Here is a 19,975-nt window from a genome sequence, read left to right on the forward strand (position 1 = left end):
ACTTTTCTTTTGTATCTTTACTAAACGAGGGCTTAAGCTCTCTTCTCATGAAAATCTATCTAGTGAACTCTTATTGATCTAATAAGATTTGTTGGGATATTTTCTCTTCCAGTCCTCTAATCTGTAGTCAAATTTTTGTCTGTAGTGTTTGATTACCAGGATGATGAAACTGCTATGATCGATATTGATTGGAAGTGGGAATGGCTTTCAAGATTTTGTATTTGGGATGGAACTCTTCTTGATGATGTGCCTTTGAATTTTAACTGCGTGGCCTATAACGAAGGAGACCAAGAAAACACTTTCTCCATTGAAGAATATAGTAGGCGTTATCCCTATCTCAGCGCAGGAAGTGTTAGAAGTCCCCCTTTTCTTTTGGTTGCTCATCGATGAAACAGAGTTGCAGCACATTTTGTGGCGCTACTCTCTTGAGCGGGCTTGTCGACCATCACCCATTTTGACATCAACCCTGAAAAATTATGAGTAGGTTACAAATAATATACATTAAATAGTAACTTATCTAATCCTCATTCTCATGCGAAGCATGGTATCCAATCCTTAAAGAATGGGGCTTGTCAGCAAACAGCCGTGTGAAATGCAATGAGAACCATCGGCCCAAATCTTTGAGCCCAAGTTCCCCAATGTTGTTACTTACCGGCAGGCCTCTATTGTGATTGGTCACATTTGTGAGACGCTTATTGGAGCAGAAGCAGACGACGCTACTCGTAGCTGACCTCGTGGCCGGGGAAGCAGGAGAACTGGGGAGCACTTGTCGGCCGTTTCTTGCTCTCGTGTGGCCTTTTTGTTAGGGAAAAGACGACAAAGATGACCTTGCGTATCCTCACCAGAGCCTGGCAGAGCCGAAGGAGAAGGCGGATTTTGGATCCTGCTTTGATCTCTCGCTCTTTTTCTGAGCTTTCTTCTCGATCCGAACGGTTCGGGAAACGATTCCTTATTTCATTTTTCTGTAATTGGAAGCAGAGCGTCACACTCATTTTTGTTGGATTTCATCATGAATTTCCAGACCTTCTTTCGGCATTGCGTTCGACATCGACGGTGTCATTGTGCTCGGGAATTCCCCCATCGGTGGCTCTGCGGCTGCGTTAAGGAGGTTATATGACGAAGCCGGTACAAATTGCATGTCTTCACTTCGCACCTACTATTTCTGAGGATTTAAGTTGCTGGTTTAGCATCCTATTATCGCTGTCAAGGACTGATGTACTTTTTCCTCTCTTTATGTTGCCAGGTAAAATGAAAGTCCCGTACGTTTTCTTGACAAATGGTGAGATGCTACTTTCTGTCTTTCTCGACCAAGTCTATGTATTCTGATTAAAAGAGTTCTAAAGAATCTTAACTCTGCTCTGCATCCTCCTCGTTATGGCGGCTGGAGCATTGGACAGTTATTGAGAATGTTGCATGAGAATGGATATAATCTCGTTGTGTATAAGCCTCTGTCCATACTTCCTTGTTCGCAAAAGCTAGTGTAACTTCCATTAACTATTAGTATATTCACATTGCCTTAATTTTCTATCATTAACTGGTGACTTACGATTGAAAAATGATTACTGTGAGACTTAAATGCTGTCTGCCATGTTGTGTGATATATTTTTTAGTTTTTTGGTTTTGGATAGTCAAATTTATTAGTAGTATCAGTAGCATCAGTTATTGAACTATCAACTCTATGAACTCTATCGCCTTTTCAGAATACCTCACTTCTTGGTTCTTGAATTATCCTTTGCATAGGCGGTGGTTATCCTGAATCTAGAAGAGCCTCTGACCTTAGTTGTCTGTTAGGCCTACATATATCATCTTCACAGGTATTTTGAAAATATAGTAACCGCTCTTCTTCTTTCTCGTTTTCCTCGTATACTATTCTATTTTGCTGCATGCATATCCATGTAAACATTCAAAGCACCAATGGACTAGTTTTACCTTCATTGTTATGAATCCTCTCCTTAAGTTTTTTATTATTTTTGTTTTTTTGGCCTTGAATCAAGGAGTTTTGTCCTTAATCATTTAACTCCGATCATTATGCAGGTCATTCAGGGCCATTCTCCATTTAAACAATTGGTCAATCGGTATGCATTTTAAAGTGGTGTAAAATCACGATATGCTGAATTTTAATAAAGATCACCTTGCATTTCAGGATGCAATGTGAATGTTTAGCTTTGTGTTTGAATGATCATATTCTCAAAGAAGCTCGAGGCTTCAAGAACATATTCTGATTTTTTGTGGATCCACGTTGTCCCATGTTATGCTTTATTATAGGAAATACGAAGATCTATTGTGATCTTAGGATAACATTAAATTTTTATATTGTTTTATATCATGATGCTTGGAGGTTTTAGTATAATTTATATCATGAGCATGGTACTGCCCATGAGTTCATAGATTGAACTGGAATCCATTTGAATTGTTTTATAGCTAGATGTTGTGGGTTGTTATCATGCTAAGTTTCTAATAACAACCAACAACTATATCCAAGAACTTGGTGTGAAAATGGCTCTCTACAATCTGCACAGTATGAAAGGAAGGGCCTATTTTCCCAATGTTTAAATTTTGAGTGGGTCAATTGTCTTAATTGAAAGTGCCAAGGTTCATGTATCAGAAGGTTAAAGTTGAGAGGATTGCTTCTTAGTCATCCTAAAACAATTCTGGAGTCACGTACCTATATACTCCTGTAATTTCCTAATGGAGAGAACCTATATTATCTTAGTCTTTTTATCTTATAGATTTTTCAGTTTGCAGATTTCAAAATGAACTCATTGTTGCTGTGGGAAAAGGGGAACCTGCTGCTGTGATGTCTGAATATGGTTTCAAGTAAATTTTTAACATGACTGGTTTATTTGATATTTCATGAAACGTTAAACAGTGTAATGTTAATTGTAATATCTCATGACTTTGCTTTTATTGCTTTCTATCTTCAGAAATGTCATTTCAATTGATGAATATGCATCATGCTTTGAACATATTGATCCTCTGGCACCGTACAAGAAATGCACAACACAGTTGGTTGTTGATCAGAATTCAGAATTAAAGGAAAGTGCTCCGAGAAATAATGTCTGCTCTGAGAGGGTTAGAGCAGCTTTTGTAGTTAGTGACCCTGTTGATTGGAGCAGAGATATACAGGTTACTAAAATTCTATGGTTTATCATATGAATTTTCTTAATTTGACGTTTGAATATTTAGTAGGGGATATATTATGTGCAATGGTTTTCTAGCTCATCCTTTTGAACCACAGTCTGTAATAGTTATAGTTCAATTAAACATCTTTTACTATAAGCATCCAACGGTCAATTTGAAGTTTAACCATTATGCAATATTCGTTTGTCACAAAGAGGCGTGAAAAAACACATCATGAACGACTTGGTGCTTTCCTTGATGGAAAGTTGCATCTCAGGAGTTACCCACATGGTAGTACGGGGCTTAAGCAAATCCAATTTGGTGATGTTTTCAGCAGATCGAAATAACCAGTCTAAGCCTGTTCTTCAAGCATATTTTATCATCCTCGATACAATATTTGTGTTGACAAAATTTATCACCACATTCCTTGATAGTAGCAAATTTTCTGTGCTTCGGCTATTGGTGGACCATAACTGTCTTCACGTTATAGCTAGGCCAAAAGAATTAAAACAAACGAACAGGAAAGGAATAGAAAAAAGGGGTATACGATTAATGTTTCACCAAAAGAGGCTATATTGAGAAGCATTCAACTATTAAGACTGACACCTCAAAAGGCTCTCATCGATAATACTTGGTTTGTTACAATCGTTCTTGAATGGTACCTTGTGTTTTCAAGCACCCAAAAAAAAAAAAAAATCAGCCTCTACGTTTGTACTCTTTTGTAGTTGTTAAATCTGTTTTTTTTTTTTTTCCTTCTCGCATGACAGGTAGATCTGTGACTGACCACAACATATTGTTCAGGTTCTCTCTGACATCTTAAGGACAGGAGGTCTTCCTGGAAGAAATGTTGGACCACAACCTCATTTATTCTTTGCAAATGATGACCTTGAGTACCAGGTTTGTTGATTTTTGTTATATTAACGGCAAGATGGAGATTCCATGGAACCCTTTTAAAATACTATACCATGTTTACTGATGAGGCCGCACCAAAGTTAGACTGCTTTTCCTTCTGAACGTCTTGGCATGGGAGCTTTTAGAATTGCATTGGAGTCCATCTTCAATAGGTAAGAATGCCTGATATCTAACTTATGTTTGCCTATATTTTGGTTCCTCTAATTGAACACGACTTAGATGAGGAATACTGTTCTCGTTAATCCTCGTCATCAACGCAGCCAAAAAAAAAAAAAATATAGATTAGTATCCTGGCGTAGCTTTTGTTCTCATTAACAAACTTAATTTTTATCTTGGAATGCTCCCTTGCAGAATTCACCCTCACGCTCTAGAATATACTAGTTTTGGCAAACCGCATCCATCTGTATTCAAGAATGCAGAACTTGTGTTAGAGCAAGTCACGCTATCACTTGATGATCTACATGACGTAAATCATAAGAATGCTCAGTGTTTCAAAACTCTTTACATGATTGGAGATAATCCTGCAGTTGACATCAAAGGTGCAAGACAGGTTTGGCTCTGGGACTGTGAATTATGTTTCACCAGTGAGATGCATAATTTTATCTGCAGACGAATAATGCTGTGAGAATCGAATTTGATTCATTTCAGGCTGGACATCCTTGGTTTTCTATTCTCACGAGAACTGGAGTTTTCAAGGGGAAGGAAAATCATCACGAGTTTCCAGCGGATCTGGTACTCCCCACCTCCTCTCCCACCAAAGACTATCTATATTTTAAAAAGGTTAAAATGTATAAAACTTTTCTAATTTTGAGACAACTGCATATGATTTCTCTCACTTCAAACGTTCAAAGTTAACTCTCGTAACCTTCAATTTTGTTTTCTAGAACCTCCTGCCATTGATTAACTATTATTTTATTAATATAGTGATTATCATATTAGAGTAATGCAATACACATGGCACATGACATGAAAAAATTTTTTTATAAGATTTTTAAACACATTTGTATAACTTCTGGAAACACTCATCTTTACGTAATCTGCAGGTTGTTGACAATGTGGAAGAAGCAGTGGACTATATTTTGGCAAAGGAATGCGTCTTGTAGGTTGCCGTTGCTTTCCATGACCGAGGCTTACGAGTCCCGGAAACTGAAAAATGATAATAGTTTTATGATTCTTCTGTATTCTTTTGAAGCAGAAGTCACTGAATGAAAATTTTAAAGCTTCGATTGGGTTGAAATTGATGGGTTTGTTATCCCCTTGTATCTTGTGATCAAGGTTAAAAGAGAAAAAGGGTTATTATCCTTTGTATTGCATTTCTTATAGTTTCTCCTTCAAACCCGTTGCCAGTAAAAACTAAAATGTAGCAAAAATAATATATGAAAGACCGCTCTGCGCATCGAATTTGGTGACAGACCCCTCTTTTCTATAATTTTATTGCTTACCTTCTCACACTTCAAACCTGATGGAAAATTGAATTCTTTTTTTTTTTTGGTTAAGAATTCTTTTTTATTTTGAGCAGGAAATGAAACTAAAAAAAAGCAAAAGAAAAGAAAATCTTATTTGATTGTTACCCGAAGAGGGAAAAAAAAAAAGTGATCTTGGATCCAAACAAGCAAGCAACCGCCCTTTCGTTCCAGAACCGACAAGTTCCTGCAATCCCTACAAGTGAAATGCCAGAACAAGGCAAATTCTTTTAGTTATTGCTCAACATTTCTATTTTGGAAAACTCCACAAGAATCTGGTTGTCTTCAAGATCTACTGGCAGTTTAACAGTGATGGAGATTCCATATAAAGAACAGAGACGCATATTTCTGGACATAGCTGTAACGTTCAAAACTATATTTGAACTATTGAATAAATTGCAACGACCCGAAATGGTTTTGTACTTATCCTCATAGTCAACATTTAGTTTGGACGTGCATGAAGTGAATTATAATAATTGGGTGAACATGCTTCTCCCTGGTATAGCAAAGTTATCAAAATCTCAGATTAATCTGAGAAGCGCAATTTCGTCACCATGCATTTTGTATTGTTGTTCTCCAACAGTCCACGGGAGACACGTATCTATCATTGCGAGTCTCTTCTCTTAGCTGGGATGACACATGTTGATGTGGAAATTAATGTCTTACATCCCATCTCGACCAATCAGTTATATCAATAATTAACTTTATTTAATTTTTTTTTTAGATAGAAAATATCAGTTGAGGATAGGAACAAGGAAGTACTCCTCAAGAGCATCGGAAATTCGGAGTCCATAACTAAACCATGAACTTGCCCTGTGATATCCTTTTGTTATAAGTTGGATCTCATGAATTTATCAAGATTTTGCATGTCTCTACGCCTAAAAAATAATTACAAGAGAGTACTTACAGCTAACGATTTTCATATTGATAACAAGATTTAGCTTAATAACCTTAAAAATTATATGTTAAATCTTTATTAATTGAATTAATCCTTATTAGTATCTGGTATCTGTGAAGAAAAAGGCATGCTCCACTTGACTCAACTGGAGACATGATTTCATTATTGTTCAACTTGTTTGTGTTGGGACCTGGCTGTGTTAGTCATTCATGCTATATTATTGTCCTTTGCAGCTTGCTTTTGATAGAAACGTCTTAGAAAGCTCTTTCCCGCTTTGTTTTATTGGCCATATTCTATATTCATTCCCATATTTATTATCAAAACAATTTTAAATTATTTTTATTCTTGATATAATATAGTTAGAAAAATTATTATATTTTTCAATTCCACCAAGAATAACATTAAAAGGTTATATATAACAATTTAAAAAATATAATTATTATTTATAGTGAGCATAAAATTAAATAAATTTGTTTTATTTTAAGGAAAGGAGGGAGTGGAGAAAATAATAAACTTAATGGGTCGGCGGAAACATGATGAGGACTCGCTGCGATTGTCAGCTAACTCGATCCGCCTGTCCCACTGAAGCGACACCTGGCATTAAAGATTGTGGGTTCCGTTTGACAAAATTATCACCTCGGGTAATTGATGCATTATTTTTATTATATTTTATGAGACATGTAAATTTTTAATGCTAAATGCCGTGAAGTGGACTCCCTAAAATTACCCATTCATTCCAGAAGTCTTCCTTCCCGTACATCTCAGCTCCTCACCCGATGCCGCCAATTTCCTTCCCCATAAAATTTAAAGGGAGAATGATAAGTAAGAAATTTATTAAAATTTTAATCTTAAAATATAATAAAAAGTATTAAAATTTAAGAACATCAATATTAAAAAAAATTAATTTAATATTAATATTTTTATAAAATCTGTGTTTATCATTTTTTTTTAATTTCAAATGTCAGAGCAAGGCCACCAGGGCAAAGGCAGCACAGCAACCTGCATTCACTTTCTTATTTTAAAAAAAACTACATGTACGTTTTCTATATTATAATAAAAATGTAACTAATAGATATAATCAGATTTTAGTTCTATCAAGTTGATTATAGCATATTTGTTCTGCAAGAGAGAGGAACATTCTTTGGATTTAATGGCAATAAATTAAAACACTAAAATTAAGTCGATATGTTAACCAAATCAAAGTAAAATAAAGAACATGCTGGCAACCTGGGGTCTACTTGCTCATACATGGACCCCAGGAATTATGATGATATAATATGAGGATGCCGAAGAAATATGAATATGCGGCAGAGGAAAACACGTAATAAACCTCACACATCAACGCGTGTGTAATCCATTTTTACTGTAACTATATAGTGCTCCTTATCTTTAATCGGATTCTGATCACATATAGTGAATTTTGTGCATTGAATGAAAATTAGGAGGATCTCACCGTTCATTCTATGATTCTATCTAATAGTTGAAAAGAGAGGAGTGCATAAAAAAAACAGTGGACAAATATATTTTCTACAACAAAAAATTACTTCGTAATTCAAATTTTAAAAAACTTACTTCATAGTTCACATCAATAATTTAAAAATCAAAGTGGTTTAGAGTTTGGCTCGGTCAACATGTGAAAAAATTGGTTTAAAAATTGAGTTGGGTTGGACTATTTGGGACCAATTATTGGATCGAAAATCAAGATCAAGTTGAGAATCAGATCTGATTTTTAAAAATTAAATTGTTTAAATTTTTTTTACAAAATGATCAATTTTTTTAATCATTTAATATTATATTATATCATGTGGCTTGTTAAATTATGATAAACTTAAAATATTTAGTTTTATTTTTAAATTAACTATAAATTTCATGTTTATTTCTTATATTTAAATTATTATATACATATATAATTTTTTTATTTAATTATCATGTCACTGATTTGACCATTAATCCGATTAAATCATATGAATCATGAACCATTGACCTTTTGGTTCAATATTTGGTCCCATTCTAAAAACATTACTTCACATAATCCTAAAAAGATTTACTTCACAATTTAAATCCTAAAAAACTATGAAAAAATAGGTTTTAAAGAGTATATAAAAAAAAAAAGGTTTGTGACCTTGGTCAAGACTCAAGACTTTCACGTTTGGTCTGAAAGAAAGGAAAAATAAGAGAAAAATAAAATAGGTGAATACTGAGTAAAAAATTGTCAAAAATATTTTCGTGTAGTGATTTTTTTTTAAAATTTTATTCTTATCCCCATCCAAGCTAGGGTCATTAGGCTAGGTCACAACGACCCGTCTTACTGGTATATTTTTAACCATTCATTTGTATTTTTTGGTGGTTGTGTATCTCAATGACATCGCTTATCTTTCTGCTCTTTTCTATTTGACAACTGGCTTACATACTTACGTCCATGTTCTCGTGAATGAATGTATTTATTTAAGGCCAAAATTAAATATTAATTCTTTCCTTCCCAAGCCGAATGTTCCCATTTGAATAAGGAGATCCGTTTAAAAACAATTGCATTGTTATAGACAGTGCGGATATTTTCATCACACTATTCACTAATACGGTGATGATGGATAAAGATTGAGATTTTTCAATTTTCAAACAGTTCTTTGTTGATAAAGAAACAAAAGTCAAGATCCAGTTATTTCAACAGCTGCAATTCTTTACAACAGAGGTCGTTAAACTCGCGAGTTTAAATAAACTCGTCATAAGAATATAAACTCATATTATAAATTTAAATTGTAAACTTTTAAAAATTTATCTCTATTAAAAAATCACTATTAAAATATGATTATAATTTAATTTAAATATATAAAAATATAAATCATTAAAATTAAATTCATCTATATTGATGAATTACCATACACAAGACATGAAAATTTTAAAATAGGGAAACTTATTTTTAATATTTTTGTTTTCTTTTTTATTAGTATTATTTTTGCATTTCAAATTCTTTTTCTTTGAACCAAGTCTTATAACTTTCATGAACTAAATTCTTCGTATTATATACTTAACTTGCTCAATTCAAAAAAAAAATGGTGAGCTTAACAAGTTTAATCAGACTTGCATATGGTTTGAGCTTATGAATTAGTTAACATAATTTTATAAGTTAAAAATATAAAAATGATAAATTTGAAGATAATCTCACGAGTTTAACTGATTTTGTATTTAATCTGAGTTTATAAATGAGTTAACATAATTTTATAAGTTACAAATATAAAAATGTTAAACTAGTAAAGTCAACTTGAGATCCTTATGCACAAAATGCTTAGTTAATTACTTGAATTATGTACGCACGTGCACATTAACTTGTTTATTTTTTTCACCCAAGTCACTTTTATAACTTATTCATATTTCCTGGTGGCCTCAAGTTAAGGTTTGAGCTGGTTAATCCATGCGACGTCTCTCCACACAATGATATTGCTAAGAAAGCTCTTGGTTCAATTTAAGGTTAAGAGAGTATACAATGATGCTTTATGTAACACCCTCAAATTTACAAACCGATTTTTCGCAAGTTATTAATTCAAGAAATCATTTTTTTTTTCATTGAACCCTTATCATACCCTTATCATGGTAGAAAAATTTCTACCATGATACATCCAAGACAATATACCACAGGTCTTAAAATATCTCAAAAAGCAATTAGAACCATGAGGGACAGACATGATCCTCATAGCATGTTATTTAAATTAGGTCATGAATCAAAAGGGACAGACATAATCCTCTTGGACATATAAATGCATTTAATAAAAAGGATTAGAGTTTACATGCTCCATAGACAAGATATGTCCTAAGTTGGCACAAGATACATTGTATAATCCAAAATAAGAGGCAACGTAAAAGATGGTGTCTCATACACCATAATTACACCTCTGGTGCTTTCTCGGCCGGATTCGCTCCTGTAAAAATATTAACCACGGGGAATGAGACTTAAAAGTCTCAGTAACCAAAAATTAATATGTAATGATGCATGCGGATGTAACTAATCATGCGATTGCTAAGTGGGCACACAAAACATTTAACCGAACAATATTTTCAAACAAACCGAACAAGTATTTAATTGCATGACTGCACCTTATATCCTCCTTTCACCATGCTCGGACGCCAAATCACCCGGCCAAAGGTGAGTTGGACCAAGCGACACGCCACTCATTGGGTCCAATGAGGGCTTACCACGTGGTAATAATTAACCGAACAGAAATTCCCATTAACACCATACATTAAAATACCCTGACAAGTCATGCATCATTCAAATATCCAAACAGGAATATATCCGAACAATAATATCTCATCATGATAAACAAAAATAAATTTTTAACCCACTTGGCAATAATTTCAAACAAGTATATACAGTATTTATTTTCAATAATTCATAATTTTTCCAAACAACAAAACAACACATAACCATTCACAAACACACTCATCACAACACATTAATAATGGTTACCTTGTGTCTTGAATAACAAGTTCCCCTTCACAACTCCTTTTTCACCACTATCTTTGTCAATATAATCTACATAATTATTTCACAATACTATATATTAATTTTACATTAAAATAAATAACTCTAATTTAAAGAGTTAGAAAGTCTTAAATCTATAGTCCATATTAACACTAATTTAAGATTTATGCCTTATTTAACTTCCCAAATTCTTTTCTAAAATTCTCGTACCCTAATGAACTATTTTTTTTATCCTCAATTCACTTCTAGTATCACAATTTCATCCTTCTACATTCTAAAAATTCATCTAAAAATAAATTAAAAATTTTAGAATTATCCTGAAGCCTCAAATCACCTTTCTATAACCTCAAAAATACCTATTCATACTTAAATAAATATTTAATAATCATAGATTTATCCCTACATCTCAGATTCCACATAAATTCAACCATATAGATCTAGATTTTAACTCAAAAATTCTTAAACATGAGTTTCAACCTTAAGAAAATATTCTATAATATTTACTATATCCCTAAGAATTTTAACCTATATTTTTAATCCATCATATCATCAGATTAACTATCCTATAGAAAAATCCTAATCAAAATATTTACTCTATCCTACAAAATAATCATATCACTAGAAAGCTAATATTATTTAGAAAATAACTATAAAATTAATTTTGTAATTAAATAAATTTTTAAATGCTAATCTAAACAGGAAAGTTAGAACATACCTGAAGAAAAAAGAAAATAATCCCCCCTTGCGAGAAAACGCCGAGCAACGTGAGAGGAAGAGAGAAAAATAATATAAAAATGGGATTGTGAGTCCCAAAATTATATTAAAAAAAACTATAGGTTTGAATTTAATTATTCAAACCTTTGGGCCCAAAGTTGCAATTTTCTCTAAATTGCATCTTAGCCTCTCATGCTTCCTAATGCACACACCCCCTCCTTTTTATACATGAAGGCACCTCTTCTCTTCCCTCATCTAACCAATGTGGGACTTAGAAACAACAACCTTCCACCCCCCCTTTTTTTGTTCCTTCTACCTTCTCTTTTTTTTTTAACACACACATAAAAAAATTATTTATGTATTATATCTTAACTAAATATTGCTTATGTGGTTTTAAATTTAAATTTTTAAATTCATAATTAAATACCTAATCATAATATTATTTCTAAATAACCTCAAATAATATAAATTCCTATTATTATCATTTTTTTCCTCAAAACCTAAATTCCACAATTTCTTTATTATATAAAAATCAGGATGTTACAATTCTCCCCTCCTTTTAGAAATTTTGTCCTCAAAATTTAATAGATAAGCTTAGAAACTATGTACCTAAGCAAATAAATGTGGATAATCTCGCCTCATACTCTCCTCGGTCTCCCAAGTAGCATCACCTAGGGCTCCACCCTTCCAAATCACCTTCACGAGTCGGATGGTCTTATTGCGTAGTTGTTTGTCCTTAAAGTCCTCAATTCGCTCCGGTTCGGATCTAAAGGTCAAATTCTCCCTCAATTCTACTTCTTCAGGTTCAATAACATGGGAGGGATCCGGGTTGTACTTCTTCAACTGTGATACGTGGAACACATTATGGATACCTGCAATCTGTGGAGGTAATGCAACTCTATATGCAGTAGATCCAATTCGCTCCAAGATCTCATACGGGCCCATAAATCTAGGTGTCAATTTCTTTGCCTTAATGGATCTACCAATGCCTGTCACTGGAGAAACCTTCAAAAATACATGATCTCCTACTTCAAACTCTAACGGCCGTCTCCTCTTATCAGCATAGCTCTTCTGTCGGCTCTGAGCGGTTAGCAATTTTTGCTTAATCATTGCAATCTTCTGGGTGGTTTGCTCTACAATTTCTGGACCAATGATACTCCTCTCACTTAATTCTGTCCAACATAAAGGCGATCTACACTTCCTTCCATACAAGGCCTCATAAGGCGCCATCCCAATACTAGAATGATAGCTGTTATTATAAGCAAATTCAGCTAATGGCAAATGATTATCCCAACTACCTGGTAGTTCAATGGCACAAGCTCTCAACATGTCCTCCAAAGTCTGGATCGTCCTCTCTGTTTGTCCATCTGTTTGGGGGTGGTATGCGGTGCTAAAACTCAGTCTGGTACCCATAGCCTTCTGTAGCGCACCCCAAAAGTTTGAAGTGAACCTTGGGTCACGATCTGACACAATTCTAGAGGGTATACCATGAAGTCTAACTATCTCCTTAATGTATATCTCAGCAAATTTCTCTAATGTAGAGGTAAACTTGATCGCCAAAAAGTGAGCTGATTTGGTGAGTCGGTCTACTATCACCCAAATAGCATCCTTACTCGAGGGTGTTCTTGGCAGTCCAGTGATGAAATCCATAGAAATATCATCCCATTTCCACTTTGGAATATCTAACGGTTGCAGTGTTCCAGCTGGCTTCTGATGTTCTATCTTTATCTTCTGACACGTTAAACATCTAGAAACAAATTCAGTTACATCTTTCTTCATTCCTGGCCACCACCAACCTCGCTTCAAATCATGGTACATTTTAGTTATACCGGGATGAATTGTATATTTGCTCCTATGAGCTTCTTCTAAAAGGATATTCCTCAATCTTGGATCATTAGGTACACAAACTCTACCTTTATACTTCATCACTGTGTCCTCAGAGATGGTAAAATTTGGGGCCTTACCTACCACTATCTCCTTCCTTATATTCCTTAAGTAGTCATCACTTGCTGTGAGACTCTGAGATCTTCCCAGAATTTGCTCTCAAAGTCTGCTACCTGGAGTGCGGCCATTTGATGTTCAATCACATCTACTGGAACATCATGAAAACTGTTCCATAAATGATATTCATGAACCATCAAATGTGCAGCATGAATAGTCTTTCTACTTAAGGCATCAGCTACCACGTTAGCCTTACCCGGATGGTAATGTAATTCAAAGTCATAATCCTTTAGAAATTCCATCCATCGTCGCTGCCTCATATTAAGCTCTTTTTGATCAAATAAATACTTCAGGCTCTTATGGTCACTGAAGATTTGAAACTTAGATCCATACAAGTAGTGTCTCCATATCTTCAGAGCAAACACAACTGCAGCTAACTCCAAATCATGAGTAGGGTAATTTTCCTCGTGTGGTCTCAACTGTCTGGAGGAATAGGCAACCACTCGGTCATTTTGCATCAAAACACATCCTAAACCCTTTAAAGAAGCATCAGTGTACAGAGTGTACGGCACCACAGGGTCAGGAATAGTCAATACTGGAGTAGTGGTTAACCTCTTTTTCAATTCTTGGAAAGCAGCTTCACATTTGTCAGTCCAAATAAATGGGGCATCCTTCTTAGTTAGCTTAGTTAAGGGCATCGCAATTTGCGAAAATCCCTTAATAAAGCGACGATAATAACCTGCTAGACCTAAAAAGCTTCGTATCTCTGTAACAGATTTTGGCTGTTCCCACTTCATCACTGCATCAATCTTGCTAGGATCCACCGCAACTCCATCTCTGGACACAACATGGCCCAAAAACTTTACTTCTTGGAGCCAAAATTCACACTTGCTTAATTTGGCATAAAGCTTATGTTCCCTCAAAACTTGCAAGACGATTCTTAAATGTTCACCATGAGCCTCCTCATCCTTTGAATAAATAAGAATGTCATCAATAAACACTACTACAAACTTATCTAAATAGGGTCGAAAGATCCTATTCATGTAATCCATGAATACCGCAGGAGCATTCGTAAGTCCAAACGGCATCACCATGAATTCATAATGCCCATATCTCGTCCGAAATGCTGTCTTAGGTATATCCTCTGCTCTCACTCTCAATTGGTGGTACCCTGACCTTAAGTCAATCTTTGAGAAAACTGCGGATCCCACAAGCTGATCCAGCAAATCATCGATTCTCGGAAGTGGATATTTGTTCTTGATGGTTACTTTGTTCAATTGTCTATAATCAATGCACAATCGGAGGCTTCCGTCCTTCTTCTTTACAAAAAGGACTGGAGATCCCCAAGGTGAAACACTCGGTCTGATGAAACCCTTCTCAAGTAGCTCTTCGATTTGCTTTTTCAGTTCCGCTAACTCTGAAGGGGACATCCGATAAGGAGCCTTAGAAATTGGCCCTGTACCGGGTACCAATTCAATTGAGAACTCTACCTCGCGCTTTGGGGGTAAACCGGAGACTTCGTCTGGAAATACATCCGCAAATTCTTTGACAATTGGGATATTCTTCACGCCTTCATCAATCTCAGCTTGGATAGAGAAGAAAACCATGTAGGCCTGGCAACCCTTCTTCATACATCTATCAACTTGCGCCGCCGACAAGAAAACATGATCTTGAGTCTCGACTGGGGTCACCGACAAAGAAGATAAAGACACACTCCTCTCTCTACAATCTAGGATAGCACCATTTGCAGCCATCCAATTCATTCCCACAATTACATCCATACCTCTCAGTGGTAGGATAATTAAGTCCATAGTTGTTTTCCTATTTTTAAACTCGACTACTAGGTTAAGGCATGCCTTAGCGGTCCTCACAGATTCTCCCGCAGGAGTAGACACATTCATATCAAAAGGTAAAATACACACAGGCAAATCAAGGTTCTTTACACAAGTTTCAGAAATAAAAGAGTGTGTAGCACCCGAATCAAATAGTGCAACAATATCATGATGAAGGATTTTGATGTTACCTCTAATGGCATCTGGGGAGTTCATGGTGTCCTGAGTAAGAGCAAACACACGACCAGAGACAGTAGGATGTTGGGAAGGGTTCTTCATATTTGAGCCCTGGTTGTCCCCACAAAACTTTGCAATGTGACCGGGTTTCCCACAAATGTAACAGACCCAGCACTGTCCGAAATGACGACGCCCGCATTTAGTGCACTGTTGAGAGCTCGCTGTACTCGGGGCAGGGGTAGATACTGTTGGGCTCCTCTGTGACCCGTGATAACTACTATGATAGCTCCTCTGTCCTTGGCCCCTTTGAAATGGACCCTTCTGCCTTCCTTGGTTCCATGAGCTACTCGAACCCTGATGGTTTTTCTTCATAATGCCTCCGGTGGGTCGAGGGTAGGTTGGGGGTCTACTATATGAATAACCCCTCTTCTCTCTCTCAACCTCCTTCTTACTGCGAGCTACTACTTGTAGTTTTATGCACATTTCATCATAATCTCGGATATCTAGATGAGCCAATTGTTCCCTCAATTCTGGTCTAGCCTTCTCCAATAAGCGCTTAGCCTTCCATTCGGAATCATCCCTATACTGCAGGTACGTGGAGTATCTAGATAACTCCTGAAACTTAGCAATGAATGTGTCCTCATCGAGGTTCCCTTGCTTAAAGGCATGGAATTCCGCTTCCTTCTCAGACCTTAACTCTGATGGAAAGTAATGCCTGAATAATTTTTCCTTGAATTCCTCCCAGGTGAGTGTAGAATCATCCCTGGGCCCTGCTGTCTCCCACCAATCTCTTGCTCCTTTCACTAGGAGCACTAATGCTACTTGTACTTTTTGATTGCTGGTGCATGTGACTACTCGAAAGATGGATTCGAGTCTCTTCACCCATTCCTCTACCACGGATGGTTTAAGGTTACCATCAAACGTAGGAGGGTTAAACTTCCTAACAGTTTCCCACACATCAGTAATGGTCGGTGGGGCTCTCTGTTCCTCCTGCCTAATTTCTTTCCTTCTAGACTCATGATCTCTCAGAGTGGCAGGATGTGAGGAACTGCCTTCCCCCACATGACTCTCAACATGAGCCCTATCTCCATTTTCAGTTACCTTTTGCCTCTTTAGCTCCGTCAACTCTTGTTCGTATCCTTGAACCTTGTCTGTTAATGTTTTTACAAGCATTCTTAATTCCGCCAAGTCAGGCTCCTCATTTGGCAGTGGCGGTGGCAGGTGCTCATGTTGGAATCCTGAGTTACCACGAGTAACAGGCATTTTCTCTCCCCTCCTAAAGGATACAAGATATAAATAATAAAATTAGCCTAGCTATATCATGGCCATACAATGAGAAGCACCATAACAATGTATATTGCCAACCGACTATATGCTCTGATACCAATATGTAACACCCTCAAATTTACAAACCGATTTTTCGCAAGTTATTAATTCAAGAAATCATTTTTTTTTTCATTGAACCCTTATCATACCCTTATCATGGTAGAAAAATTTCTACCATGATACATCCAAGACAATATACCACAGGTCTTAAAATATCTCAAAAAGCAATTAGAACCATGAGGGACAGACATGATCCTCATAGCATGTTATTTAAATTAGGTCATGAATCAAAAGGGACAGACATAATCCTCTTGGACATATAAATGCATTTAATAAAAAGGATTAGAGTTTACATGCTCCATAGACAAGATATGTCCTAAGTTGGCACAAGATACATTGTATAATCCAAAATAAGAGGCAACGTAAAAGATGGTGTCTCATACACCATAATTACACCTCTGGTGCTTTCTCGGCCGGATTCGCTCCTGTAAAAATATTAACCACGGGGAATGAGACTTAAAAGTCTCAGTAACCAAAAATTAATATGTAATGATGCATGCGGATGTAACTAATCATGCGATTGCTAAGTGGGCACACAAAACATTTAACCGAACAATATTTTCAAACAAACCGAACAAGTATTTAATTGCATGACTGCACCTTATATCCTCCTTTCACCATGCTCGGACGCCAAATCACCCGGCCAAAGGTGAGTTGGACCAAGCGACACGCCACTCATTGGGTCCAATGAGGGCTTACCACGTGGTAATAATTAACCGAACAGAAATTCCCATTAACACCATACATTAAAATACCCTGACAAGTCATGCATCATTCAAATATCCAAACAGGAATATATCCGAACAATAATATCTCATCATGATAAACAAAAATAAATTTTTAACCCACTTGGCAATAATTTCAAACAAGTATATACAGTATTTATTTTCAATAATTCATAATTTTTCCAAACAACAAAACAACACATAACCATTCACAAACACACTCATCACAACACATTAATAATGGTTACCTTGTGTCTTGAATAACAAGTTCCCCTTCACAACTCCTTTTTCACCACTATCTTTGTCAATATAATCTACATAATTATTTCACAATACTATATATTAATTTTACATTAAAATAAATAACTCTAATTTAAAGAGTTAGAAAGTCTTAAATCTATAGTCCATATTAACACTAATTTAAGATTTATGCCTTATTTAACTTCCCAAATTCTTTTCTAAAATTCTCGTACCCTAATGAACTATTTTTTTTTATCCTCAATTCACTTCTAGTATCACAATTTCATCCTTCTACATTCTAAAAATTCATCTAAAAATAAATTAAAAATTTTAGAATTATCCTGAAGCCTCAAATCACCTTTCTATAACCTCAAAAATACCTATTCATACTTAAATAAATATTTAATAATCATAGATTTATCCCTACATCTCAGATTCCACATAAATTCAACCATATAGATCTAGATTTTAACTCAAAAATTCTTAAACATGAGTTTCAACCTTAAGAAAATATTCTATAATATTTACTATATCCCTAAGAATTTTAACCTATATTTTTAATCCATCATATCATCAGATTAACTATCCTATAGAAAAATCCTAATCAAAATATTTACTCTATCCTACAAAATAATCATATCACTAGAAAGCTAATATTATTTAGAAAATAACTATAAAATTAATTTTGTAATTAAATAAATTTTTAAATGCTAATCTAAACAGGAAAGTTAGAACATACCTGAAGAAAAAAGAAAATAATCCCCCCTTGCGAGAAAACGCCGAGCAACGTGAGAGGAAGAGAGAAAAATAATATAAAAATGGGATTGTGAGTCCCAAAATTATATTAAAAAAAAACTATAGGTTTGAATTTAATTATTCAAACCTTTGGGCCCAAAGTTGCAATTTTCTCTAAATTGCATCTTAGCCTCTCATGCTTCCTAATGCACACACCCCCTCCTTTTTATACATGAAGGCACCTCTTCTCTTCCCTCATCTAACCAATGTGGGACTTAGAAACAACAACCTTCCACCCCCCCTTTTTTTGTTCCTTCTACCTTCTTTTTTTTTTTAACACACACATAAAAAAAATTATTTATGTATTATATCTTAACTAAATATTGCTTATGTGGTTTTAAATTTAAATTTTAAATTCATAATTAAATACCTAATCATAATATTATTTCTAAATAACCTCAAATAATATAAATTCCTATTATTATCATTTTTTTCCTCAAAACCTAAATTCCACAATTTCTTTATTATATAAAAATCAGGATGTTACACTTTATTTCTTTCTCTTTTCTACCCTGGGTGCATTACTTTCTAGCTACTTTCGATAAGAGTAAATATTTTTTGTATTTACTTGTTTGATAATACTTTTTATTTATTGTTAAGTGACACTGAATGTTTATTGTGGTTTATCCTATAACTCTAAAAATATAGTATCTTGATCCTATTAATAGAGAACTAAGCGACAAGCTAAATATGCTATAATTTTTTAATAAGTAAGTTAAACTTTTTTCACGTGTTATTTTAATTTCCACACACACAAAATTTCTCACATTTATTCTGTACTTCCTTCTTAGAATTGTGGTATTATATTGCATTTCAACCAATAAGACCTTGTATTCTAGTGTGAGGTCATTGGACTATTGCAAGAAACGAGTCCAATTAAGGTATTCATTTAATTAGCCAATTTTTTAATCAAGAAACCATAATTTATTATATTATTTTATTGATATGTGATTTCTTTATAGTGTCTACTCTACCTAGATCAGAGTAATAATTGTGATTATTGCTTGATAAGATTTATGAAGGACATTATCACCCATGTCCCATCATATTACCTAATAAGGCATATATTAAATTTAATTACACTTAAATTTTAATTTTCAACTAACTTTAGTTAGCTAGCTATAAATTTAAATTTATTGTGACTCTTTGTATATAATACTTTAAAGACGTCTACTGCTGACTAGTTATAGTACATAGTTAATTTCTTTGTAAATTTGCAAGGGCAAGCAGCCTTCATCTTAAAAAAAAAATAAATTATTGATAATTATTTCAAAATAACCATTAAGTTATAAACA

The 19,975-nt window shown here is 34.7% G+C and overlaps 1 protein-coding gene across 2 annotated transcripts; it reads left to right on the forward strand.

Moving 5' to 3' along the window:
* The first annotated feature begins 740 nt into the window (after positions 1-740).
* On the forward strand, positions 741-5,461 carry LOC129300458 (uncharacterized protein YKR070W-like). Of its 2 annotated transcripts, XM_054939033.1 has the most exons (12): positions 741-932; positions 1,022-1,125; positions 1,244-1,279; positions 1,741-1,814; positions 2,035-2,075; positions 2,746-2,817; positions 2,925-3,126; positions 3,922-4,017; positions 4,117-4,184; positions 4,384-4,582; positions 4,681-4,764; positions 5,076-5,461. In XM_054939033.1, exons 1-12 carry the CDS (start codon positions 823-825, stop codon positions 5,133-5,135), a joined length of 1,146 nt encoding a protein of 381 aa, XP_054795008.1. In that variant the 5' UTR covers positions 741-822; the 3' UTR covers positions 5,136-5,461. The 2 variants fall into 2 exon arrangements, with proteins under 2 accessions (XP_054795008.1, XP_054795009.1); XM_054939034.1 differs by lacking the exons at positions 1,741-1,814; positions 2,035-2,075 and having other exon boundaries at positions 2,739-2,817.
* The last annotated feature ends 14,514 nt before the right edge of the window (positions 5,462-19,975 follow it).

This window comes from Prosopis cineraria, unplaced genomic scaffold, assembly GCF_029017545.1.
Source record: "Prosopis cineraria cultivar Desert tree isolate PC_DT_omini unplaced genomic scaffold, ASM2901754v1 PC1600, whole genome shotgun sequence".
NCBI classification, from domain to species: Eukaryota; Viridiplantae; Streptophyta; class Magnoliopsida; order Fabales; family Fabaceae; genus Prosopis; species Prosopis cineraria.

Excerpts from the sequence above, each read along its gene's own strand:
- LOC129300458 (XM_054939033.1), top strand. The coding sequence starts at position 823 with ATGACCTTGCGTATCCTCACCAGAGCCTGGCAGAGCCGAAGGAGAAGG. Across the intron at positions 933-1,021 it reads CTTTCTTCTCGATCCGAACG|ACCTTCTTTCGGCATTGCGT; the intron begins GTTCGGGAAACG and ends ATGAATTTCCAG. Across the intron at positions 1,280-1,740 it reads GTACGTTTTCTTGACAAATG|GCGGTGGTTATCCTGAATCT; the intron begins GTGAGATGCTAC and ends TCCTTTGCATAG.